Source organism: Cuculus canorus, chromosome 21 (genome assembly GCF_017976375.1).
Source record: "Cuculus canorus isolate bCucCan1 chromosome 21, bCucCan1.pri, whole genome shotgun sequence".
NCBI lineage: Eukaryota > Metazoa > Chordata > Aves > Cuculiformes > Cuculidae > Cuculus > Cuculus canorus.
The window spans coordinates 1,573,978-1,601,122 of record NC_071421.1 but is presented as its reverse complement, the minus strand read 5'-3'; the positions used below and the strand labels follow the sequence as shown (position 1 = coordinate 1,601,122).

Here is a 27,145-nt window from a genome sequence, read left to right as displayed (position 1 = left end):
TCCTAACTGATCCCATTCTGGTCCTTGTTCGTGCCTGCTGCATCTGCCTCACTCCGTTTCTGGTTTGCCCGTGCAATGAGCCATAGATAAATGAAATGCTGCAGAAGAATGCAGACAGACTGGCCAGGACAGGAGGCTTTCCAGCTGTTGAATGAAACTGGGTTCTGCACAGAGCTTGGTTTTGGGATAAGGATCCTCCTGCAGCATTTTCCGCAGCTCTGTGTGAACCTTGTGCTGCTCACGGTTTCACTTCTTCCATCCTCTTCCTCTCTGCCTAGTAATACCCCGTTTCTTTTGTTTTCACAGTCCCTCGGATCAATGGCCATCCGAAACTGGACAGACACCGCGAGCACCCTCCTGGTTACGACAGCTCTTCTACCATGATGAGTAGCGAGCTGGAGTCCAGCAGCTTCATTGACTCTGACGACGACGACAACACAAGCAGGTATGGCACTCACGCTGACTGGCCTGTGGAACACCATTTGCCTGTTTCCCAGACACTTGATTCTATTTCTGGGCTTTCCTGAAATGTGCTGACCAGCAAGATGAGAAGATCTATATCTTCTCTTATCGTAGAATGATAGAATAGTTTGGCTTGGAAGGGACCTTGAAGATCATCTAGTTCCAATCCCCCCAACCATGGGCAGGGACTTCCCACTAGGTCAGGCTTCTTACTTCTCTTATTTTCTTAAAAATTTTCCTCTTTTTTCTTGTTTTTTATTCTGCTGCCTATGATTTGAGCGCTGATAATTCCTCAGTAATATCAAGTTGTGTACAGTCGCTGCTACGTTACTGGGGTCACTCTCCAAGCTGCCCACAGCCACCGCTCCAATTAAGAGAAAAATGCTGTTCTTGTTTTTTCCTTTTAATAGCAAGAATGATCGCACTTTCAGATCAAAGCAATGTCGAAATGTCTACCTATTTATAAAGTCATGGTGTGAATATTGTAACAAAACACTTAGCATAGACTCCTAATAAGTACACACTTCACTAAAGCTGAATTGTAAAGGAATTCCTAGGTAATTGCATAGTCTGAGACCTGTGAGCAGCACAGGAATTAATCAGAGTTAATGCTATTGCAAAGGCAGGCTCTGATGCCACTTATTTATGACTTCTTAATTATTTTTTTTCTTCTAGTACAGACAGAAAATGTTAATTATTCCTTGCTTTTTTCAAGAAAACCTCTCCACTTCAAGTAATCCTTGTTATCCTCTAAAGAGATTTCTGTTGTTCCATAAAAGATTTGTAAGCCAATACGTTTCTCTCATTGAAAATACCTATTTTTAGAGATGTAAAATCAATCCAAACAAATACTCTTCCCTTTCCTGGCTGCAGTGACAGCGTTCTCTGAACACCGTCTCTAGAGCTGCTGTTTATCCAGATGAGCTATGAAAACCATTACAGATTTGTATTAATTGTCAAGATCGTGGATCTCTGGTGGTTTGGAGAGATCTGTACCTAAAACTGATGAGGTGCAACGTGATGTTGTTCAACTCTAGGGGGAATGGAAACAGCAAAGAACCAGTCCTGGAGGTGCTTAGATGTTTGCTGTGTTTACAAACACGCTGTTCGCTTCTTGAACTCAGTGGATCTGCTTGATCTTGCCGTTAGTTATGGCTTCAAACCTGTTGAAGAGCAGCAGTTCCTTCGCATTCTGGGTGTTTCTAAGGGTTGAGAAGATAAACATTTAAAATTTGGTCCTGACTTGGTTTCAAGAACTTATTTTGCAGTTACAGTGAAGTTGCCAACACCTGAAGATACAGAAAATGAGCCTCTGGACACTTTGTACTTCTCCTGGGTGTTCACGTACATAAAGCGTTGGCACAATCAGTTGTTAACCTGAATATACTTTAAGGCTTCCTGAAGCCTTTAGGGCTCCTAACCCTCCTCCCTAAGAACACAAACCCACAAAAACAACAACAACCCTGCAGCTGACTTTGTTTCTGGTAAATAAATTAATCATTCCCGTGGCAGCAAGATATGCAGCAGGGCAGGATGAAGCCCATTACGCTGGACCGGGCTAACTCTCCCTGTATTAATAAAGTCAAGCTTCCTGCGTCTGACCTGAGAAGAAAGAGACTCTTGGAAGCTGCTGCGCAGGCCTTTTCCTTTCCGGGCTAGGGCAGAAGCTTTTGGCACAGGGAGTAGCTGCCAGGCCAGCTAGTCAGGAAGAACGACTGAACGGAATGCTCCAAGGTATGCTGGTGCGTTACGGTGCGGATGCGCTCGAGCAGATGAGAGATTGTGCTGGCAGGGAGAAGTTTTCTTTAGAGGCAAATACAGGCAAATAGAAAAGCGAACATGCTCCAGATCTGCTGGAGACGGCGGCCTGGGGAAAGAGAGGTTGGAGGGGGTAAGTTTGTTTGATCACAGCTGATGAACTCTGGGGTCAGAACCTGCCTTGGGAAGGAGATTGGATGTGGAGGAGGTCGCTGGGAGAAGAAATCGGATGTGAAGGATGTTACTGTCTCGCAAGTGAAGAGGCTGGCAGGTTGAGGATGCGCTTCTGTCAGTGTGTGTTCGACACTGGTTTAGTTTAGTGCTGCAGAGTTGGGGAGTTTGCAGCCTGAGGAAGCTCTGTTGCATTTAATTAGAGAGAAAGGATCATTTTTTGCTTCAGTGATTTAATTTATTCACCGATACTGCCCAGAACCCTTCAAGTAGTGCGAATGCAATAATTATTTCCTTTGTTTTTGAAGTTTGGTGTCACGTTAATGTTCTTTGCAGGCTGTAGTGGTGTTTTGAGTACAGGTTTATGCAGGGAGCTCATGGTGAACTGTACAAGAGTCTTGTTTCTATCTCCTGTTAAGCAAATAAAGCTCTGGCAGATACGACATAGCTGTAGGATTACTGTCAGCAACTCGCAGTTGGTATTCTCAGTTCAATGTAACTAAAATAATTCACTGCAAAAAACAGTTAATTACATTTATTCTAAGAAATTAACATTAGTTCTTTTTAGACTGTGAGGATAAGCTTTCTTTAGCAAATTGTTACCTTTTTTCCCTTCCTTTGGGGAATGCATATTGGAAAAACTTATTATTCTTCTAAAAAAATCTCTCCTGTGGCATGTATCAGCCTGACTACTAAAAGTGCCAGCAAGATTTTGGCCAGTATTCAGTGCAGGGAACAGGGAGTTGTGATTCCAGATTTGGTTTTCATCTTTGCACTTTGTTTTTCCCAAAACTCAAATATACTATCTCTTTTGGCTCATCACATTGTGATAAATACTTACATCTGGGGATACTTCAGAGATCGAAACATTACTCCTCAAGAACTAGATGATCTTTAGGGTCCCTTCTAATCCAAACTATTCCATGATTCTAGGATTAGAATGAGTTTAAGTGTCCAGATACTCCTAGAATATGAGATATGCAGTTTATATGTGATTCAGCAAGGATGCATTAAGGTTATGGATCAGTACGGGGAGGGGCTCTTGACCAGGGAGTGCAGGGATAGGATGAGGGGGAACGGTTTTAAACTGAAAGAGAGGAGATTGAGATGAGATCTTAGGGAGAAATGTTTTGCTGTGCAGGTGGGGAGGCCCTGGCCCAGGGTGCCCAGAGCAGTGGTGGCTGCCCCATCCCTGGAGGGGTTCCAGGCCAGGTTGGATGGGGTTTGGAGCCCCTGATCCAGTGGGAGGTGTCCCTGCCCGTGGCAGGGGTGGGACTGGATGGGCTTTAAGATCCCTTCCAACTCAAACCTCCTTTTATTTTATGATCTGGTGCTGTTTCATGGCATTCATAAAGAGCCCCTCCACAGCTTTCCTGGAGCCCTTTTCAGTCCTGGAAGGCCACTATAACGTCTCCCTGGAGCCTTCTCTTCTCCAGGCTTCTTATTTTTCCTGTTGAAAAGGTAAAGCCTCAGAGAATTAGATGCTTTGAGCTGTTTCCACAGATCGAGAATTATCAAATTTGGGATCTCTTTTGCACATACCACCTCTTAGCTCTTTACGTTAATTTGCTTTGCTGGGAGGGAAGAAAGGAGCGTGTGAGGTTAACATGCCTGGAATAGTTTTGTGAACTCAAAAGAGACTGTCAGGAGCCTCACAGCCCTGAGCAGTTCCGTCATCTGTGATGTTCGGCTCAGTTTACTTGACTAACACACGCTGCCTGTCCGCAAGATGGGTTTCCCAGCATGGGTCGTAGTCTCGTGACGGCGAGCTCCTTTTTGAAGTCGATGGTATCAAGTTTTGCTTGAGGTTTTCCAGCATTCCTGCATGTGGCTACAACTTTGAGACATGGAGACTGGGGGAAAAGACGGGCACGGTTTGCTTTGGGGCAGTGCCAGGGTTTTTTTAATCTTAGTTAATGATGGAGCATTTCTTTGCCCCTTTTTTGCCATTCTTAACGTAATAAATAGAGAAGAGAGGTCTCTTAACGCTGGTGTATCTGAAATCCACGTTTTGTTCCAGGCTTCTGAAATGAGTTTGGGCAAATCCATGTCATTGTGTCTCAGTCTGTTGTCTGTAAAATGAGAATGATCACTGTTCCTAACTCTTCGGGGGACGTTAAGGACTTATATCTTGAACGTGGCACATTCTACAACTTCAAACAGCCGGAAAAAAACCCACAACAAAATAAAACTAACAGAATAGATAAAGGCAAATCATAGAAACATTGGTGTTGGAAAAGACCTCTAAGATCAGCAAGTCCAACTGTCAGCCCAACACCACCGTGCCTAGTAAACCATGTCACAAAGTGCCACATCTGCATGCTTTTTGAAAGCCCATTCACTGTTCCTCTTTCACCATTTGGTAGTAGCTGTTATCAGTTGCACTTCATTGAATTGGAGCCCCGGCGTTAAGTTCTTCTTAACAGGGGAGATAGCAGCAAAACAGAATAACAGCACCACGACAAACTTCACCAAAATTAACATTAAGACGTTCTCCAGGTTGTCTGTTGTTCTCCCAGAGTGGAGATTAAAATCAGTGTTTAATGTGCGTCTGTTCTTAGAGTGTGCATATTTCTTTTGTGGGCCAGGAGCCAAGACCACCTCCAAAGCAGTGGAAAACGGCTGCCTCTGACCTTTGGGTGGTGATATCGGGGTGATAGGTGCCTGTTGAGGTGGGGTTGCGCTCAGTCTTGTTCCCAAAAGAAAGCGAGCCAGTAAATTATACTGTAATCTGTGCTGGTATCTTCTCTGTGCTCCAAGGCTGAGATGCAGCACGCCCTGGGATGAGCAGCAGTTCAGCCACGAGCACAACGATCCGTTGTAAGGCAGCTGATGGTGTCGGTGTGATTTACTCTCTCCTGCATTCGTAGGGGTCAGCCTTTTTTTTGTCATGGTGCAGATGAATTGAAAGGGCTCGGCTTTACCAAGCTGACATCTGCTCTCCGTTTCCTCAGGTTGAGTAGCTCCACCGAGCAGAGTACTTCATCCCGGCTCATACGGAAGCATAAACGCAGGAGGAGGAAACAAAGGATGCGGCAAATTGACAGGGTAAGGTTGGCATCATCATTTTCCAGGGAGGTGAACCGTGGTTTTTGAGTCTAGCGTGTGAGTTGGGAAGAGATCCAGAAGAGGTCTGTGCCCTGTTGAATGCATTGGGAGGTCTCCCTTTGACTCCCGTCTTCCCTGGACTAAACCTCTAACGCTTGAAGTTCTGCAGCACTAGAGGCAAGACTTTTTTTCTCTACTCCCTTTCTCTTTTTACTATTAAGTGATGGCATTTTTGCTGTCTCTTCCAAGCCCTGCTGTGCTGCTGGCTGCTGTGGGCAGGGGGTGGCTGTGCTGTCCCGTGCCTGATGGATAAATCGTGGAGATTTGCATTCTGCTGAACGGAGAAATCTGTGTTTATACTAAATTGCCAGTCTTTTCCCTCACTCCTTTTGTGCTGGTCTCGTGGCAGCAGAATGAGAGTGCTCCGAAGGACTTCTCAAATTAACTCTTCGGTTCTCCTATAAACAGTTTCACAGATGAAAGAATGATCCTGCATACCTTTTATCACGAGGACTGGCATGTTGTTTTAGCACATTTGTGTTTCATTTGAGGGAGAGGGGATTGTCTGTCTTTTCCCTTCCTAAAAGATCATGTGTTGTTCCCTCCTCTCTTTTGAGAGGATCTGTGGAGGTAATAATTCACACTACCCTGGGTGTTTTGGTATTTAAATATCTGCCTGCCAACCTTGCAGTCAGGAAGCAGAAGTGATTGTGTGTAGTGTTCAGTTGAGAAACCTCAATATAGGAACTTGGTTTGCAAACAACTCTTTAGGGAAAGTGCAGATTGCATTCAGATATTTTTTTTTATCTTATGGTTTCTAAGTGAAGAATAATTTCGGGGACGCCACAGTGGTTTCTGCATCCCTCGCGAATGGAAACCTATTCATCAGTTCCCGATGAATTAACCCTCAATAGTTATTTTTATTGTTTTATTTCGCGCCATTTAAAACATTGAGAATATTCTGTTGTATTTTGCAGTCGTCATCGTTCAGCAGCATCACCGATTCAACCATGTCCCTAAATATCATCACTGTCACACTCAACATGGGTAAGAGGATAAGCCATGTTTTTTATGGTGAATTTTAAGTGTATGGTGTATTTCGTCATGGTGCAGTAGGAGAGCTGGTAGGAAGTTCCTTGATTTGAAAGGACGCTGGTTGAACTAAAGGGAATGGGAGTTGCTCCTCAGCTGTGCCTGGATTCCTAGTCCGGTTCTGGATGGTTCTGAGCCATTTGCACAAGTAGATCCAGATTCTTCCTGAAAAGCCCAGGCAAGAAGCTCCAAAGAATCTGCAATTCTGCTCTTATTTCTAGGAGTGGTAAAGGGTCAGATATCGTTAGGAGCAAGAGTAGAAGGGCGCTGGGGGGGTTGCATTTCTGCTGCTCGTGTGTTTCATTGTTTCGCCAGGCAGAAATGTGTGGGACTGCCAATTCAGCATCTTCCAGTAGCACCAAATTCTTCCTACCACTCTGACATGTGGAAAAACATTGCCTAATGCTGCTCGGGTGTTTAATTTCTAGGTGTAGACATGTCTTTTCAATGCTGTTTCTCTTACTGATTTTTTGAATGGAACTTTTCAGTGTCCTGTAGGGGAAAATAATGTCTTGAGCAGTGTTTCCCCACTGCCTTTCCCTGAACGCGCCTCGCGTGGTAACGTGAGATAGCAGAGTCACACACAGCCCAACTGATGTGTTGAGAGAAGTGATTTTTCAGAACTGAAGTAGCCCGGTATTAGCTCTTCGCTGTCAATACAATCACTTTGTTTGCTTTTTCCCCCTTCCCTCTCCTTTCTGTATAGAAAAGTATAACTTCCTGGGCATCAGCATTGTAGGACAGAGCAATGACCGGGGTGATGGTGGCATTTACATTGGCTCTATTATGAAAGGAGGGGCTGTGGCAGCCGACGGCCGAATTGAACCAGGAGACATGCTTCTGCAGGTTGGTCCCTGTCCAAAAATACGTGCTACTGGCTTGTTCTTTGGTGGCTCGGCTCAGCCATCCCACCAGATCCGTGGGCTTAGTAATGGCTTAAGAGAATTCATTCATACTCAGAGAAGCGTGGTGTAATCTAATTGCCAACCTTATCCTGGGCTGCAACAGAAGTATGAGCAGCAGGACGAGGAAAGGTATTTTCCCCCTCTGCTCTGCTCTCGTGAGACCTCACCCGAGTCCTGCATTCAGCTCTGGAGACCTCAGCACAGGAAGGAAATGGATCTGTTAGGGAGAGTCCAGAGGAGACCACAGAGGTGATTTGAGGGCTGGAGCACCTCCCGTACAAGTCCAGGCTGAGAGTTGGAGTTGTTCAGCCTGGAGAAGAGAAGGCTGTGGAGCAGCTCCCAGTACTGAAAGGGGCTTCGGGAAAGCTGGGGAGAGGCTCTTGATCAGGGAGTGCAGGGAGAGGGTGAGGGGAACGGTTTGAAGCTGAAAGAGGGGAGACTGAGATGAGATCTTAGGGAGAAATGGTTTCCTGTGAGAGCGGTGAAGCACTGGCTCAGGTTGCCTGGGGGAGCTGTGGCTGCCCCATCCCTGGAGGGGTTCCAGGCCAGGTTGGATGGGGCTTGGAGCCCCTGAGCCAGTGGGAGGTGTCCCTGCCCATGGCAGGGGGTGGAACTGTATGGGCTTTGAGTTCACTTCCAATCCAAACCGTTCTGTGATTCTATGATTCCATAAAATGTGCCACAAAGACTGTTATCCCTTCGGTCTGTAATTCTGTGTGAACTCTGCTGGGTAGCTGATGTGCTCTGAGAAAATCCTGCAGCTGCTGGAAGGAATGGAAACAGTTTCAAGGCAAATAAATGTGGAAACAAATAATGAAAATGCCTTTAACTTTCCTGTTGCAAAGCCTGACCTCTTGCTTTTTGCAACCTTTCAGGTGAACGATGTCAATTTTGAGAACATGAGCAATGATGATGCAGTACGGGTTTTACGGGAAATAGTCTCCAAACCAGGGTGAGCACGTTACAAAATCTTTTGCTGCTTATCCTTGGTATCCAGGTGTTGGCATTGGGCAAACCTTGGAGAAACCACATTTGGTTCTCAGTAAGCAACCAGTCTGACTGCTGATCTTGACTCTGAATTCGGTGTGAATGATGAATAGATGAGACCGCTTCCAGCCTACCGGCCAAAACCAACAAAAACAAGGAGTTGCCTGGTTTCAGCAGTGCTCTTTGTAGGATGAGCGATTTAATATGTCGAGAGCTGATCATTCAACAGGCTTCACCTACAGTGCTCATGATCTGTGCAGAACCAGACACATCCTGATACTGTTCGTACTGGAAATACTTCAATGGGCATCTCAAAAGCATTCTCGGAATGTAGTTGACAACTGTTGGTTAGGAATAAGTGTGTTTCAAAGAGTTCATTGTTGCAGTTACAGCTCCTGTAGAGAAGGTTAAGTTACTCTTCTTGTTTTCTTTCTTCCCAGACCTATCAGCCTAACAGTAGCCAAGTGCTGGGACCCTACTCCTAGGAGTTATTTCACCATCCCCAGGGGTGAGTACGTATTTGTGCTGTTTTCTGGGTTCCTGGGAGCCTGCAAGGTCTAGAATACTTTTTAGGTATTTTAGCATCTAACAGATTTCCATTCCCTATGAGTTCCATACTTTTAAATTTGTTGTATTGTTTGCATATTTTTTGATTTGGGAGGCAGGGCTTTAAGATTGTGAGACTCCAATGTGTGCTGAATTCACAGGAGTTTTGATTCACATGGCTTTGGATCAAGCTTTTAACCTTTTGGTGGGCATCTCCACCTGATCTTAGCCTTTAATTTGATGGAAGCTTTGGAGGATAGCTGTACTTGGTTGTCAAAAAGCCTTATTTTGTCACACAAACACTTCTTTAGAAAGAATTTAGACTGAGTACTTTTAAAGTTTGAGGCAACCAGCATTGTTTAATATAAATAAGACCTCTTGAAAATGATCTAGTTTTAAAGCTTCGGGCTTTATAAACTTTTCAGTGGCTGTAAAAGATCGGTGCTCATGTGGCAGACACAACTGCCTCCTGCTGGCGAGTGCTCTGCTTGTGGGATGAAAGCAGCTTGTTACCAGTCCTAGGATTGCATTGTCTATTGAAAATAATGCCACAGCCTCTTACGGACTCTAGGAGCGAATTCTTTGTGAAAAACAGTGTAATCGAAAGAAAAATCCCCCAAACTGCAGATTTCAGGGAGAGCTTGTCTATCAGTTTGTCCTTTGTTCAGCAAAGATGCCTCCGTTGTCATCATAGGCAAACGGCAGCAGATGTTGTAAGCCAGGCTGGCTGCATGTGTGGGATGTTTTGAGGAAATACCCAACGCAGGCAGAGCTCTTCTATGCAGTTCCTGTTTTTTAGGCAATGGAACAACAGCCAAAGAAATTCCTAATTCCGAAGAAAATAAGTAATCCAGATTATGGGGGAAATTGGGATTTATTCCCAGCTTTAAAAATATGACTTGCTGTGTGGTCTTCTTAAGCTCTGAGTGCAAAGTTCACTCTTCTCTGACACCAGGCTCTTCAAATGCTCTTTATGTCTTGTCTATTTGGCAAAACTATGCCAGACCTAAAAATTTTCATTCTGGCTGCTTAAAGCACTGAGAGGATGGTTTAGTTCCACCCCTGCCATGGGCAGGGACACCTCCCACTGGATCAGGGGCTCCAAGCCCCATCCAACCTGGCCCTGAACACCACCAGGGATGGGGCAGCCACCACTGCTCTGGGCAGCCTGGGCCAGGGCCTCCCCACCCGCACAGTGAAGAAATTCCTCCTGATGTCCAGCCTAAATCTGCCCCTCCTCAGTTTATTCCCATTGCCCCTTGTCTTATCCTCACACACCTCTGTAAACAGCCCCTCCCCAGCTTTTTTGTAGCCCTTTTCAGTACTGGAAGGTTTCCTTAAGCCTTCTCCAGGCTGAACAACCCCAACTCTTTCAGCCTGGCCTCATGTGGAAGGTGCTCCAGCCCTCGGGTCATCCTTGTAGCCCTTCTCTGGACCCGTTCCAACAGCTCCATCTCCTCCTTGTGTTGAGGATTCCAGAGCTGGACACAATGCTCCAGATGAGGTCTCACAGAGAGGAACAGAGGGGCAGAATCCCCTCCCTCCCCGCTGGCCACGCTGCTTTGGGCGCAGCTCAGGACACGGTTGGTTTCTGGGCTGAGCGCACATCCCCGGCTCCTGTCAAGCTTCTCCTCAACCACCACCCCAAGTCCTTCTCCACAGGGCCACTCTCAATCACATCATCCCCCATACTATATTAAAACCACATATTGTACTCTCAGAATGTCAGGACCTGCACACCCCCAACAAATTCTGTCTTACTCTAGTTCTAAACCTGAATCTATTTGTGGTTTTCTCTCTTTCTGGTTGTTTTTCAGCTGAACCAGTGAGGCCAATTGACCCTGCGGCGTGGATCTCTCATACCACAGCCATGACGGGAGCGTACCCCCGTTACGGTATGAGCCCCTCCATGAGCATCACCACATCTACCAGCTCCTCACTAACAAGCTCAATTCCCGATTCGGAAAGTAAGTCACACTGCGGCCAGCACAGGGCAGGCGTCTTCTGCTCGGGGCCAGCAGTGCCGAGCTGTGCGCAAAACCGACCCCAGCCACAAGCCCGATGAAAACGACAGCCGCCACACAACTCTTGAATGCTTTCTTAAATATGTTTGATGGGAGCGTAAAACCTTTTTGCACAGGTCAGAAGTTAAGGCAGTCGTGTTTTGCCAGGGTTCACGTTCAGGAAGGGGTGGCTTTTGGTCCTTTCTAAGGCAGGCCTCCAGCTTTATCCCCCCAGGTGAAAGTGAGAGCTTTCTCCTTATGTTCGGCTATTTTTGAATAAATTTAAATAGTTTACTTCAAGTGGCTGTCATTGGATAATTATGTTAATGTATCATTTAGGCAACCTCCCACTGATATCCACATAGCTTCCCTTTATACTTTTTTATCCTTTTAGAATTTATTGAAAAAGGCAAACCCAAACATACTGTCCAACATGAGCTGGTGGTTAGAAGTCAGCCTTCTTTCCTGGTTTGTCTGTCTCTAAACTGGTCAGATCCATGTAACCAAGGAGTTGTTATGACCCCATATCTTGGAAATTTTTGTTTAAAGACTAAAAGTTCCCCTTTTTTTCTACTCTGCCTTTGCTTTCTGGTAGAAGCGTGGGATAAAAGCTAACATTTGAGTTGAAATACGTGGCAGTAAGGCAAGACAAATAAACGAGGAGCACGTGTCTCTGAGAACACTGTCCACTCTGGTCCTCATTCAGGAAGGTGTCTGTATTTAAAATAGCACTTCTGTATACTTGAAATGGAAGTTTTGAGGGGCTTTACTCTTCATCAGTCTGAGTTTGTTTCCTGTAATATAGGAAGAATTTCTCTCCCTATATACAATACAACCTTCCTGTCAGGTTTGTTGATCTGTGGGAAGGAAATTTGTTATATTTGTTTACATACTTATAGACATCTTGAAGTGGCTTTAAAGCCCTGAGGAGATGATCTTATTTGTGGGACAACGCTACCTCAGTGCGCATTCGCCAACAGCCAGAGAAATGCCTACGTGTTTAGCAAGGGATGCTCAAGTGTCTGCCAGATCCAGAGTCTCAGTTTAGGACTGAGTAAGTGTGTTCGTTTTGTAGAATCATAGAATAGTTTGGGTTGGAAGGGACCTTGAAGATCATCCAGTTCCAACCCCCCTGCCATGGGAAGGGATGTCCCACTAGATCAGGTTGTAAGGCTTTTCCAGAGAGAAAGGGAGGATAGCATTTAAGACAAAACAAACCAAACAAGAAAAACAACACTTTGAGGATTTTAAAGACTAGTGTGGTGTTGACAAAACCTTCTCTGGACAAACGCATGGCTGCAGGTTCCAGTTAAGTCCTGTCAGGCTACACAGGCGTCCGCCTCTTTTTCTTTTTTCCTCTCTCAGATTTTGTAAGCACACGGTTCCTGGAATTCGACGTCCCCTTGAGCTGAAAGGGCTGTTACCCTGTTTGTAGGGGCAGTAGCGCTTTAGGTAGCAGAGAGCCCCCCTGAGGGGGAATACAGCTGCAATAGGAAGCAGGAGAACCGCTCACCCGATGACTGCTTTATCCCGAGCCTTACAGGTACTGGTGCTGGAATCATATGTATCTGCTGATTGCTCTCGAACAACAGGAGTCTGTTACCCTGCATTCCCCTTGAACTGTTCATGTATCGTGTGCCTTGACATAAGGTGACGTGACTGGGAAGCATGGGACACAGACACCCTCTCAGTTATACTTCTAAAATAAATGTTATTTGGGAGCAGAACCGCGTTTCTGGAGACAGCTTCTCATTTCTCTGCCAGTGACTTACAGCGTTTCCTTCCCTGAATGCAAGAAAAGGCGAAGTGCTCCTGATTTTATCCTTTCGGTTTTTTTGCCCCTGACTTTACCTTCTGCTTAACGCTCCCTCCTTCAGTTCAGCCCCATTTCCCGGGCTCTCGGTACGAAGAGCGCCCGGTGTGAACCTCTGGCAGGAAGGACAAAGCTGGGGAAGAACGGAGGAGGAGAGAGAGGGGCAAGGAGAGCCTCTGCATTGATGTCTCAAAGAACAAACTGCTTCGTGCCCGGTGGGGCTTTCTGACTTTTCAGTCGCGATTCTGTCTCGGTTCCTCTGAGGCGAGAGTCGCTGCTCTTTGAAGCAAATCTGTTCCTCAGCATCTGGCTGGGGCGGTGGCAGCAGGGAATGACCAGAGTCACCTTAGACACGTCTGGTTCATGGCTCCTGGTTTTAAGTATTGTGAATTCCTGCTGGTCCTCTGTTTGGGGAACACGGCCAGGATGCTCTAAATGGACAGAATAACTGCTTTCCTCGTGACTAGCCTTCCTTTGCTCCCTGGCCTCTGGATCAAAAGCGAAGTTGTGATATCTGATGCATTCTCACAGCCACTGTCACTTTGGTGCTAGTGATGAAAGTAGCTGAGATTTTGAGGCCGTACCAATCACCATCACACCGTAGGAATTGCTCTGGGGTAGCTCCTTATTTTCTCAGGTGTGTTCCTTCAAACCCAGGACTGCAAACCAAGGTGGACCCAGGTGTGTCATAGTGATTACTGCTTTAAAAAGCATCTGGTTCTCCAGCAGCGTCGTGGCTAATGCAGAATATTCTCTCACAGTGGTTTGGGAGTGCTGGACTCGCTGCCTTGCTCAGTGCAAACCCTGCTCCTCGGTTATTCTGCTAAAGGCAGATTTTTCCAGCCCCTGTTCTGCCACTCCAGGCCCCCTTTCTGCAGAGCTGTGCTGTCCCATCCCATGAGGTGATGTTTCAGTGTTTCTTGAAAGTCTTGCTAGTTCAAATTCAGTCTGCTGACGTTGTGGGAAAGTTCTTTTTGTCTCTTACATGGACTTCAGAGGATTTTGCATTGAGACTTCAAACTATTTCTGCTAAAGAGTGTTCAGCCTGAGGTACCGCGTCATCGCGTTTGGGTAAATGTGCGCTTCCTTACCGCGATACGGACACCAGCCAGGGGTGGGATTACGTATGGTAGGACTTTGTTCTCCTGGAGCATCGGCCCCTTTGACTGCCAGGACATGCTAATGGGGACAAACATCACTCAAAACCCATGAGCAAAACTGGTGGATCCGATTGGAGTCACTGTCTGTGCCATTCCTCAGGTGTGCCCCTACCTGTATGGGAGGTCAGATCGTGGGGCCCACAGACCAGAGTGGGTGCAGTTTAGATCCACCATGGAATTGTTCATTTTTGTACAGCAAGTAGCGGACTTGGAGAATATCGATGCTCATTTGGCCAGAGTTCTTCCATGCAGATGAAAATCCAATGTATTGCTCCCCATGTTCTTCAATACTGGTTTGTTGTTTCCCCCCCCCCGAATCAAACATGTTGCTTTTTGCCACTAACCAAACTAACTTAAAGCAAAAGCAGAATGTTAAGTGTTTATTTAGACTTCGTAAGTATTGAAACTGCACGCATAGACGGTCTGAGATATTTTCATGCGTATTAGCAGTGCATGTGTTGAAAGAAGCATTCTCCGTTTTCATTGTTTCATGCTGGTTTTTCCCTTTTATCGAACTTTTGGGTTGCTCGAAAAGGACAAAATTGGTTCCCTTGTGCTTTGGAAAGGTGGGTGATACGGGGAGCCAGGAGAAGGTGGGGAGGAGAGCTTCTGAATTCCTGAACTACAAACACAAGATGCACCTGCTTGACATGAATTTTCCAGCGCTGAGAAGATGGGAGCGGGAAGGAGGGCTGGGTGCTGCATCCAAAGAAAGAGTTGTCTTATGTATAGACAGGATGATTGGGTTCTGCACAGGACACAGAAGGGCTGTCAGACTCCTGGACCCAGGTTCACCCACTGGGTTTCAATATTAGATGCCATTTTGCCTCTGTGTGTGGCAGAGTTGTCTCTAAAGGAAGCAGCCTCCTGCAGCAGGGATCTCGGGTCAGCGGCGTGAATCTCAGCCCCATTGCTCTGATTCTATTATAAAAATTGTTTGGGAAATTATGAAGCCTCTGCTGAGCCAACTCTGCCTGTAAGAGCGTGAAATGGAACCGAAGAATAGTTTGGGTTGGAAGGGACCTCAGAGATCATCCAGTTCCGACTCCTCTGGGATGGGCAGGGACACCTCCCACTGGATCAGGGGCTCCAAGCCCCATCCAACCTGGCCTGGAACCCCTCCAGGGATGGGGCAGCCACCACTGCTCTGGGCAACCTGGGCCAGGGCCTCCCCACCCTCATGGTGAAGAAATTCCTCCTTATGTCCAGTCTAAATAGGAACGGAGCAGAGAGGGCTGTGGGTGCATTCGGGAACAGCGTTTATTAAGTTTCTTGCACTTAATAAGTGGCTGCAGGGCTCCATCGCTGGGATCCTGGAAAGTCCTTTGTTTTCTTTTAAGGAAACCCTTAGCCTTTATCTGACGATGGAAGCTTTCTTCTCTAATTTCAATTCTCACCAACTGCACTGATGTCCCATATGAGGACAGGCTGAGAGAGTTGGGGTTGTTCAGCCTGAAGGGGCTACAAGAAAGCTGGGGAGCGGCTGTTCCCAAAGGCTTGTGGGGATAATGAGGGGGAATGGGTGTAAACTGGAGAGGGGCAGATTTAGACTGGACATAAGGAGGAATTTCTTCATGGTGAGGGCGGGGAGGCCCTGGAACAGGTTGCCCAGAGCAGGGGTCACTGCGCCATCCCTGGAGGTGTTTGAGGCCAGGTTGGATGGGGCTTTGGGCAGCCTGAGCCAGTGGAGGTGTCCCTTCCCATGGAGGTGGAACTGGATGTATTTTTAAGATCCCTTCCAACCCAAACGATTCTATGATTCTATGTCCAGATCTTAAAAAAAAACAAATGGACATAGATTGAGACGCGGTCGTCATCTTTCTCCGTGCAGATTGGTATTAGTTTTGAGAATTAAACCCAAAGTTAAAGAATGAGCCGAAAAACATTTCCTACAGAGTTTTGCATTCAGTGCACTGAACTCAAGACACGTAGGAACTCAACAAATCAGTGACTAAACTGAGCACAGTCTCTGAAGAATTGATTCGAATGCTGTAATTTCTACCATCGATGAGGATGCATTTGGGAACCTTTGTGTCTTTTTTAGTGTATTTTGTTAAAGCGGTGACTTGAAATGTTTAATCTGAATTGGGAACTGAGAAGGTCCTTTTGGACTCGGTTCATTTCAAAGAAGCATGTAACCTTTCTGCCTTTTAGAATTAGAAGAATCTCCCCTAACTGTGAAGAGCGACATGGCTACTATCGTCAAGGTTATGCAGCTACCAGACTCGGGCCTTGAAATTCGGGACAGGATGTGGTTAAAAATTACCATCTCCAATGCAGTGATAGGTAAGTGGATCAGAGGAATGCAGGGGGTAAAACCGACGGCTCTTTGGGAACAGGCTGAAGAAACAATCTTTATGTGAACTTTTTTTCCCTCTCTATCTATGACCTCTTATATTCTCTTGACCTGGTGGTATTTGAACACCTCTAGGTGTGGTAGGAGGTAACGAACAGCTCTTGTTTGAGCCTGGACAGCCAAAAATGCTGCATCTTTCTCACGCTCCCCCCGAGCTGGTCCGTACCTGTTATATCTCCGGTTTTCCCTGTGGCTCTGCCCAAGTTCAGTAGAGCAGCAGCCCTCCTAATTCCAGTCCTGACAGCCCCACAGCCTGAATAAAGCATCTTAATTACAGTTGAAATCACCACAGCTAATCTGCCTTTGCTTCTGGGTGTCCTGTGAGCTGTGCTAATGTTTAGTCAGTAAGGTTGTAGTTACTTTTTGCTGAGAGTGGAGTTGAAACTTGTTCTATAAATCCCCTGACATTTTCATTACTGCAACTCAGAAGGGATTGAACAGCGTAACTATAACATTTTCTGTGTCTGTATTTGGTGTCACCATTAACGTCATGTGCAATTGGATGCAGGAGTGTTCTCTGCTTCCTTTCCTGATGTTTGTTGGTAGCTAATTTGGCAGTTTAGAGTCATAACAATGATATTTGAAGCTCTTTGCAGCGAGATTGCTGCATGCTCAGAGCTGCCCTCAGTACCCGACACTGCAGCCCAGTGGGCTCTGGGAGAAGATCAAGATTAAAAAAACCCCAAAAATCAGTCTGGCTCAGATAATCCTCTGTCTTCTCTTCCCGTTCTCATTTTAGGGGCCGATGTGGTTGACTGGCTTTACACACACGTGGAAGGCTTCAAAGACCGACGGGAGGCTAGAAAATACGCCAGCAGCATGTTAAAACACGGCTACCTCAGGCACACTGTGAACAAAATCACCTTCTCGGAACAGTGCTATTACGTCTTTGGAGACCTCTGTGGCAGTAAGTGACACATCTGTGAAGAGCAGAGCTGCACGAGGAGGGTCTTTGCTGTGCTCACAGGATGCACAGAGGAGAGCCCAGAGCAGTGGGGGCTGCCCCATCCCTGGAGGGGTTCCAGGCCAGGTTGGATGGGGCTTGGAGCCCCTGATCCAGTGGGAGGTGTCCCTGCCCATGGCAGGGGTGGGACTGGATGGGCTTTGGGGTCCCTTCCAACCCAAACCGTTGTACGATTCTCTGGTTTCACAAGTGGGTGTTTCAGAACAGGCCGCTGTTCTTGATCGTGTGACGAGATGTTGATCCTTCCTGTTAGACTGTGCGATCAGACCACTTGGAGGAGAAGGATGAACCCCTCAAATGGGGCGTTGCACTGAGGCTTAGGAAAACGGAACTTATTTCTGGTGGTGCCACAGACTTCCTGCTTGTCAGTCACTCTTGTTTCCAGTCTGTAAAATTGGGATGATTCCTCTTGATTTAGGGGAGTGCCGCGAAGGCGCCATGGTGCTCAGTAGTAAATATTGAGGTCTGCCTGGCTATGGATGATGTTTTGGGCCAAGGCCGAGTCCGTCTCTGCGCTAGGTGCAGTGCCAGCCGTTATTCACCTGCAGGAGCCAGCTGCTTGGTAAGAACACAGTCCTCACCTTTTTTTCTCTTTTCCAGATTTGGCTGCACTGAACCTTAACAATGGTTCTAGTGGAGCTTCGGATCAGGATACCCTCGCTCCACTTCCACATCCTGCTGCTCCCTGGCCGTTAGGTCAAGGATACCCGTATCAGTATCCTCTGCCCCCTCCGTGTTTTCCACCAGCGTACCAAGACCCAGGCTTTAGCTACGGTAGCGGCAGTGCAGGGAGCCAGCAAAGCGAAGGTAAGGTGCTTTATCTGGTATTTCTCCCTACAGCTGTCACGCCTAACCATTTGCTTGAGTTCTTCCGTACTGTCTGTGCTCCTGTCTTGTGATTTCGTACGCTGCCTGCATGGATTTGGTGCGACCGCACTCAATCAGAAGTGTTTGGGTGGGTGGAGGCCTGGGTTAGCCTTTCAGCTCCGTATCACAGCTGCCGGCGATGCTTTAACTGAGTGTGCAGAACAGGACAGAATAGAACAGATGCTGTTTGTGGCGATGCTGTGGTTCTGTGCCCTGTGCAAAATGCAGGTGGGAACTAGAGCCGAGCTGTTTGTCACGTCCGTGGTGGTGTGGGCACCTGTACTTTTCTTACCCAACAGCACTACTACGGCTTAGACAACATTAATAACTCAATTGCCCACCCTCTTAAAGCATTCCCCCCGTTCTAGACGCCAACAGTGGGGCAGCAGTCGCTCAGTATTGATAGAAATTAGGCCACGTCCTTGCAGATGGAACAGAGTTTAGAACCAAGGTGCTCTTGGCTTTTACTTCCATGCTGAGTACAAAAGGAAAATCACTCTCTGCTTGTGAGACAAGCGTGAGGCGGCCAGCCAGGTGGTCTGCAGGGCTGAAGCACTGCTCACGGGGAGGAGAGTCGCTTTTGTAGTTTATAGCAGGGGAAAAAAGAGTATACTGCATGGATTAAAAACCTGATCGCCTCCTTTCCTGCCCTAGGATAATTTTATGGTTCATTTTTAAAACTTAGTAAATAAAAATTATGTATTTTTGCCTGTACAGATTTTTTTTTAACCGTTTGCAGAGTGACTTTTGCTTTTGGAAGTGCTGCCAGTAAAGAAAGGCTGAGGATTCTCTGTGTTTCTGTGCTGAACTTCCGGTAACTCGGATGTAACTTCTCCCTGTTTAATGCAGCCAGATAGATTTCACAAAATTGCACGGAAGAATTTAGTTACAGGAACTTTCTCACAAGATTTTAGCACTATTGCTTCCCACCTTATCTCAAAGTTACACGTGCCTGTGAGGAAGCTCCATCCAGAGGTTTGAGAACAGCAAGCTGGAAAGAAAGTGATTATTTTCTGGCAGCTGGTTCTGCAGGCGGTAGGGAATTCAATCTCTGCTGCCGGAATGAGAAAGGTACGGTATTGTATCCATGCGACACGTGTTACTGGCTAAAGAGAGCCTTACGAAAGGCACCAAGGTGTTTAATTCTGAAGGGTTTCAACGCTTCCCTTGTTCTTCTTTTGGAAACTACACTTCTGTGTTGTTTCTTGTGTTGTAACTGTTATTCCCTTGTTTTGTTCTGAGCAAGCATTAGACTGAAGGATTCATAGCGGAATGGCTGACTCTAGGGGATTGGTAAGCTTCAAATGCCTCCATAACAAGAATGAATTCACAGCATGATCATTTAGACTCTTGTGACCCAAATGTTTAGCTGTATTTTTTCTTTATTTTTGTTTTCTTTTGTTTTTTTTCCCTTTTTAATTGTCTTGGACGCTCGACCTGTCTCAGTGCAAAGCAGTCCGATAGCGCGGCGTTAGCTTCTCGACCTCTCTGGCCCCCGTGTGACCGTGCTGTGGCAGCTACAAAGGGAATGGCAGCAGTTATCTCACTGTCAGCTCTGATAGGAAAGCCCTGTCGCCAGTCTCTTCGTTGCTCTTCATCAAATAAGCAAAGAGATAGTCCAAGCTCCTAATTTATTAGTCTGATTCATACATATGGATTGGATTTATCCACTGGTGTCCTCCCACAGCTCGTTTACAGAAGGACACTCGAGCACTATTCAGATGTCTCTGGCAGGAACTAAGAGTCCTGGGACACACAGTTGCGTTGGTCACTGTCAATATAGAGTGTTGGAAGTGGGGTTTCTTGGGAAGTCTCTCCTCCGTGCAATGGTAGATCCATAACTGAACAGGAGCGCTGCTCCGGAGCCCATTGTCACATAGTTTTGAGATGAATGGAGAGTATTTGCTGAAGATTACAGAAAACCACCTAAAATTTTGGTCAAGAGACAGACTGAGACAGTGTTCTGGCAAGCAGTAGATGAGGAGGAAGATCTGACAAGGTTTTGTGTGGTGTTGCAGTTCTGTCCAAAGCTCTGTTCCCTTATTTCATCTGAGCCGCGTCATTGTCCCTGCCTGTGGTATCCAGGACTTAGGTGATTTTTAGAGGCTTGGGCAGCTTTGCTGTAGGGAGTGGTGTCCTGTGAGGACCTCTGCAAAGCATCATCTCTATTCCCATAGTGTTTAGATCAAAGCCGCATCCCTGCTCTGGTGGGTGCTGTCTGTCCTGATGGTGAGGAATCCGCAGGTTAGAGTCCGAGGGGATGAAAGAAGTAGGAATTCATCATGCGGTAAAGGCAGAGGCGTATGAGCTGTGGAAGGGTTAAAATAAAACATCTGTTTTCTTCCACTGTGAACCACATGCCACACTCCAGAGCTTACAAAGATGCTTCTTGGATATCATCTCTCTGATGTTCTTTGGAGCAAAGGCTGTTGCAGACAAGCTGCTAACAAGTAGTTTCTCCTCACTCCTTTGTTTTTATGAGATCGTTAGGAAAGATTTGAAATGGCAGCTCAGGCACCTCTTCAAAAAGCTTAACAAATCTTCCCAGTGTTTGGTGGAAGCACCTCAACCCCTGTTAACATCTCCATTTACAGATGGATGGGGGGCAAAGAAGAGCAGTGTTTTTCCCAGGAGTTGATGGGGGTTACAGCCAGCAAATACCACTTCACGCTAACGGGCTCAGAATACAAACTTCGAGTCTGGGGATTTTGTATTCTGTGTTTTCCCTCTCTCCTTGCACTCTGCAAGGGAATCTGGCCTTTCCACTGTAGACACCAGGTTGGTCGGGTTCTCCTGTCTCCTTCCCTGCTCTAAACATTGGCTGGAACAGACGGAAGGCAATGAGCACGTGTAGTTCAAGAAAGTAGCAGCTCAGAATCATGGTGGTTCTCCTGCTTCAGTGACTCAGCGGCTCATTCAGCCTCAGAAGCTGGTCCCATTCTGCTGGCTGAGGATCCTCTTTGGGAAGACAATCTGAGGGTTGGTTTTGGGGTTTTTTTAAAGAATAATTAACTTGGAAATGTCTCCTAACTTAATGCCAGCCTCTCTCTTATGGGCATGACCTTCAACTTCCATGTAAAATCAGTTCTGAAGTTTAGTGAAGCTTGCACGTAGCAACAATCCAGCTCACGCCAGCAGCAGTCCTTTGGTTTTCTGATCTGATTTAGTGGCCTCTGCCGGGAACACCCTGCATGCTGCTGATTCGCGGTGGAGCAGTTCAACAAATACCTGTTTGGTGAAGAACTCTCCAACGACAGAACACTGTAGTGATAAAAGAATCTACCCACGGGAGCCAGAACATCTGTTAACCTCAGGTGATTTGGCCCTGGTGCGAGTATGCCCAAGAATGATAGAGAAGGTTCTTCTTGAAGAAGGTTCTTCTTGAAGAGGTTGTGCTGATAGAAGATACCAAAGGCTGAGAAAGTTACGATTAGTTTGAAGGTCGCTTGCTTGAGTCAAAACCCAAATGCCTGCTTCTTCCTTCCTTTTGCTCCTCCCTTGTCTCTGGTCCGTGGGGTGGCAGCAGAGCAGATGGCTTCAGCCAGGAGGTCTAGGCTAGCTGCTGCTTTCACTGTGCGAGCTCTGAGGTGTCTCCGTGTACCTATGCATGGCACAACCTTGTCGGCTTTGTTCTACCGATTGTCATCGCTAAATCCCATAAGCCACCACCAGCACGTTCAAGCCTGGTTTTGTCATCATTGTTGCCATTACAACGATCATCCCCGGATCCGTCAGTTTTGGTAGGAGCTGATGTGGGAGACGGCGGCACCTGCGAGCTAATTCTTCTTTTCTCTGTGTCCTTTTCGCTCGTGGGCTTTAGGAAGCAAAAGCAGCGGCTCGAACCGAAGCAACAGCGAGAACAGCAGGAGAGCTCTTGGCAGAGAGAAGGACCGCAAGTCAGCTGGCAGCGGCAGCGAGTCCGACCACACCACCCGCAGCGGGGGCGGCACCAGCGTCGTGCGTCGGGAGAGGCCCGTCAGCCAGCTCAGCCACCGGAGCCATGTCTCTGCCACCCACAGCGAGAGAAGCCACCACAGCCATCACTCTTATGGGCCTCCGGGAGTCCCACCTCTCTACACTCTCCCCAAGTTGGGCTCCAAAGTCTACGGGACGAGCGGACCCCCTGGAGGACCCCCCGTGAGGGAACTGAGCTCTGTTCCTCCGGAGCTGACGGGGAGCCGGCAGTCCTTCCAGAAGGCCATGGGCAACCCTTGCGAATTCTTTGTCGACATCATGTGAGAGGAAGTGCCTTCAGACTCTGCGTGGGGAAGGGCCGGGGGGGGTTGTTTTGGGGGCGGGCTGGCAATTTGGTCATTGTCCAAGTCGTAATGGAAGAAACTTGGCTGTCTTGCATGTTACACCTTCCTGGTTTGCACTTGTGTTGCAGAAAAATCAACAAAACAAAACAAAAAATACAAAAAAAATACCCACAAAAATGAACAAAAAAAAAAAAAAATCTTCCAGGATTGTTAAATATCAGCAAATCGATGGCATCTTTTCTTTGTCCCCTTTTTTTTCACCCCCCTGTTTCTTCCCCTCTTGTTTTGGATTGTGAATGGCTGGCGTATATTCACATCGTAATGAGCTTTGGTAACTGTGGCACCTCCTTCAGTGCAATTCGTGTATCTTTTGGGCTTACTCAAGGACTATTATTTCCCACACGACTTCTAAATTTCCAGTAATGCATAGTAGCACTTTTATTTTTCCCTGCTTATTTCTCTTCCAAGGAAAACAAGCTGACGGCTGGCCGGTATCTGGGATACTGCCTGTGTCTTGGCTGCATCCGTCACTCTAAGCGGAGAAGCGCACAGCCAGCGCGTGCCTGGAAAGGAGCAGGCTCAAACCGATTCCTGGCAGAAGGCGAAGCTGTGACTCCCACCTTCTGCCGACTAGGGAGTATAAATCAATCTTTCTTTCTTTTCTGTTAAGGTATTATTCTGTCCAGGGAGTGGTGGAGTCTTTGCTGCTGTATGTGTTCGTTGTGCAGAACTTGTAAAGTTATTTCCTTTCGTACCACGATAGTGATTTGTAGCTGCCGTTCCTGAGCATTTCAGTCACATCCCTGCTGACGGATGGCTCTTTTCCTTCTGGTTGTGATGCACTCTCACTTACAGGTTTTCAAAGTCGTTTCTGCAGAAATAGGACAATTGCTGCTCTGCGGTTGTAGCTGCAGCTTTCCCCTTTTGAAGGGGATATTTATCCAATTTATCCAGCTCTAGCAGACGTAGGGAAATCCTGGCTCCCACTGGGACATGGCTATTCATTTTGATCACCTCTTTTTTTCCGTTCTTGATTTCTGAGCAGTGTCTTTCTCTTTTCTTGGAATAGAAAGCTGGAGATGTCTAATCGCAATGGCAGCGTTACCCAAGGGAATGTGTTCTGAACACGGACGAGGGCTGGCTGTTAGCGGGGAGGTGAGAGGGTGTTGTGAGAACAGCTTAGAAATGGTGCAAGGAACGATCTTTATACCCAACACAGAGCGAGACCCGCAGGAACGCTCCCGCTGGGGAGCTTTGACTTAAGCAGCTGCTGTTGTGTATCCCCAGGATTTCGTTACTGTGCGTTTCTCGCTCTATGGCTTTGGACACTCAGTGAAGTTCAGGAACCCTCAGTGGTGTGTGAGAAGCTTTTTTAAAGTATCTGAACGAGGGCATGGTAGGAGCACACCCACACTCTGCTCTTGGTCTCATGTAATGGGAAAACCAAGTGAAGCTGCCGTCCCATAGTGGCGTTTGACCATGGGGCCGTGCCTCAGTTTCCTGCTTTGTGAGCTACCTACTTCCAGCGGGCTTTAGGACAGGGGCTTTAAAATCAGCCCTTACTGTATAATAAGTATTTTCTTCACTGCTAAGAAGCTTCTTTTTTTATGTTCCATGCTTTATGGGTAATGTGACTATCTCCCACATATGGGTAATGTGAATGTCCGAAGGGAACACACCTTTCTCACTCTATCCGTGTAATTTCATGTTCCTTTGCCACCTTGAAAAATTGCTCTTCAAAACGGTCCTTTTTGTATGTTCATTCTGATGGATTTTTCACTACTGCTTTTCTTATTACAGGCCTGTGTGTAAACACATCCCCGTTACAAAAGTCAGAGGAATGTTTTCAAACCTCTGTGTTAACTGGAGTCCTACCTCCCCCTTTCCAAAGGGAGCCAGGCAGTTAGGAAACTGTCCTCAGACTAGCGACTCCGGTTACCTGGTTTATCATAGGATCATAGAGTGGTTTGGGTTGGAAGAGACCTTAAAGATCACCTAGTTCCAACCTCCCTGCCAGCTGATAAACCAGCTGAGTGGCTCGGGACACTTCTCTCTCCAAAAATCTCCCGGAGAGCTGCGTATTGTTTCTGCAAGCAGTGCTTTCATTGTAATCCCCGTGGTGGGCTGGCGAAGTCGGTGATGGCTTGTTCAAAAGGTGGCACTACCTAAGGCTTGACTGTCCAACAGTCTCCTTTCTTTTCCTCTCCTCCTCCCGCTTAAAGCGGCAAAGATGTGAACTAAGCTAAAGCATTCTGCAAGATTGACATTTAAAGCAGTGAAATAAATGAGGGTAATAGTTCTGCATCTCCACTGTTAAGGAGTCCGTGACTTCACTGACAATCACAAGTGGTTCTGCTTCTAAATCCAGTTTAACTTTGGTGCTCTCTTATATATTACAGTTTTTCTGGCCTGCTTTGTTTTAAGGCAGAACTGACAGGGCTGTGGCTTCAATATTTCCAGAAGGGACTCAGGCTCGGGCCTGAGCTTTCACCCATGGAAGAAATGTGTTTCATTTCAGTTAAGATGAGATGGAACACCTGAGCAAAGGAATCAACATCTTTATACAACCAGCTCGAAGAAAGAGAAGAATCCGTTTCTTTTATTAACCACGGTTCAAGGCAACTCACGTCTTTTTCAGTCAGCTGATTAAATACAGTGTCACCATCATGGGGCCTTGGGTGGCCTGCTTTAGTGGGATGGCCCTGCCCATGGCAGGGGGGTTGGAACTAGATGGTCTTTTAAGGTCCCTTCCAACCCAAACTGTTCTCTGATTCTATGATCATCCAAGAGATTATCCTCTTCATCTGCACTTGGGACAGATCTTTGTCTCCAATATCCCAGTTTGCTCTTATTTTCTTGAGCAGAACACCGGTCCCTCAGAGCGCTTTGCTGCTTTTCTTCTTGCTGCTTCTCTTTTTGGTACTTTACCATCTCTTCGCTTTATTAACATCTCTCAGTTTTATTAACAAGAAACCATTGAACCCGTCCCTCTCCTCTACTTCATCCGCAATAACGTGTCGCTGTTGGCAGAGCGCTGTCTCCTGCCATTAGCGTGTGAAGTAGGACGCCGTTAGTGCAAAACCTTAACGGTGTCTTTGGAGAAACCCTGCTTTCTGATCGGACCTGATAACCAACTGTCTGGCCAATCTTTTCTCCTCTTTCTTCTGCCACTCTTTCAGCCACAGCAGCGGCTGCCAAACGGCAAAATATACGGCAGGGAGTCCCATTTTATAACAGTCATCCAGAAGGAACTGAGGGATTTGTGTAGTTTTTCTGGATCGAGTTTCTCCTACAATCAAAACAACTTTATTATCCTTTCTTAGTTTAACAATTTCATCCTGTTGTTCAAAATTTTCTATGATTCTATGGTTTCATTTCCTCGTCTTCTTTCAGGAATCGCCGTTTACTCACCCGCTTTTTGTGGTTTTGTCTCGTTATGCTGTTGGCGGAAACCGTTCTGTGTCTCGCTGGTCTTTGCTGCTATGTTGAAGGACTGTGTTCTGTACTCGTGTGTCTGTGGGTGCCTCTGGGGTGAGGCTGATGCTCTGTAACGCGGGGGTGGGAAAGCATTCGGCTGCTAAACCCAGCCCGAACTCACTGCCCCCACACCCAGGCGTCCGTTCCAGGCAAATGCTGAGCGCTCCGAATGTCCTGACAGAGGTGGTTAACGCTGTGGGTTGGGAGCAGCAGGAGAATGGAGATGATCCTCTGTGAGCAGTGCAATACCTTAGTGGCTCCTGTGGGTAAGACGAAAGCTCCATTTCCCTGCCTTGTAGTGAGAGTGAAGGGAAAGTTAGGCCTGAAACGTTGCTAGCACTTAGTTTTCAGAAGTGAATAAGGCTGGAGATGTCCCAAATCCCATCCTTGGCTTTCAGTGCGAGCCTGTGTGTCTGCGGCGAGGGTTCCTCCGATGGGGCACAGCACTGCCTGCCGAAAGAGGTGCCGCTGGTGCCGACCAAGCTGCTTACAGCAGGCGGTGCTGGGCCGGGTGAAGGCTGGCGTCCCGCAGAACTGGCTTGTTTCCTTCAACCAGGGCCTGAAATTTTCTCTCTGATTGTAAAGTCAAGCATTTGGCACTGCGTGGGCTCTGGAGTACACGGCCTGTGCCTCTCACTACAGTGAGGAGGGATGGGTTTGCTCCATAGGGCGTGGAAACCACTTCACCACGGGAGCCTTAAATAGTTGACGGTTTTATTCTCCGAGCCCCTCAACGTCTGCCTGTGCTCTGCAGCCGAGCTTCACGTTCATGCGTACCTGCCGGCAGCTTTTAACAAGGACTGCAAGGTATGTCTGGAAGGTCGTAGAACGTGGTGGGCAAACGGCCTGGGATGACGTCTCCTCTCCAAGAGAGGTGGTACCTGTAGGGGCAGCGAGTCCTCCCACTCTGTTAACTCTGAGGAATACGTTCTTTGGCAAATAAGTCTTAAAAGCACTGCTATTGTCTTTTACCTCCTGTTAAGAAATTTCCTTTTCAAAGGTAACAGTACCCTGGACACTTTATCCAAAGGTTTATTGGATGGCAAGCAATGATGCACAGACATTGACTTTTGGTGTTATTTTTTGTTCTGTTCGGTCCCACCTTGAGACTCGACAGCTCACGAGTTGATGTAATTGTTTTTGTTTTGCATTTAACTGGATTGTAATAAGATTGACTTAAAATTATTAATTCTAATCAGTGATTAGAAATACATGTAAAGAATTTTATGTACAGTAGAGGAACAAAGTTACATGATTTTAAATAATGAAAACCCAGA

General features: G+C 46.9%; 1 protein-coding gene across 3 annotated transcripts in view; it reads left to right on the top strand.

Annotated features, from left to right (window-relative positions):
* DVL1 (dishevelled segment polarity protein 1) overlaps nt 1-22,552 on the top strand; it is a 73,028-nt gene extending 50,476 nt beyond the window's left edge. Inside the window, exons 5-16 of one of the 3 annotated variants that reach the window (XM_054085858.1) lie at nt 307-445; nt 5,346-5,439; nt 6,417-6,486; nt 7,238-7,377; nt 8,312-8,388; nt 8,864-8,931; nt 10,787-10,936; nt 16,100-16,231; nt 17,041-17,208; nt 17,866-18,072; nt 19,379-19,425; nt 21,953-22,081. In XM_054085858.1, coding sequence (XP_053941833.1) covers nt 307-445; nt 5,346-5,439; nt 6,417-6,486; nt 7,238-7,377; nt 8,312-8,388; nt 8,864-8,931; nt 10,787-10,936; nt 16,100-16,231; nt 17,041-17,208; nt 17,866-18,072; nt 19,379-19,389 — 1,256 coding nt within the window. In that variant the 3' untranslated portion in view covers nt 19,390-19,425; nt 21,953-22,081. Of the gene's footprint in view, nt 1-306; nt 446-5,345; nt 5,440-6,416; nt 6,487-7,237; nt 7,378-8,311; nt 8,389-8,863; nt 8,932-10,786; nt 10,937-16,099; nt 16,232-17,040; nt 17,209-17,865; nt 18,073-19,378; nt 19,426-21,952 lie in introns of all 3 variants that reach the window. The other 2 variants (XM_009556731.2, XM_009556730.2) reach the window with 2 other exon arrangements.
* Nucleotides 22,553-27,145: the final 4,593 nt, after the last annotated feature.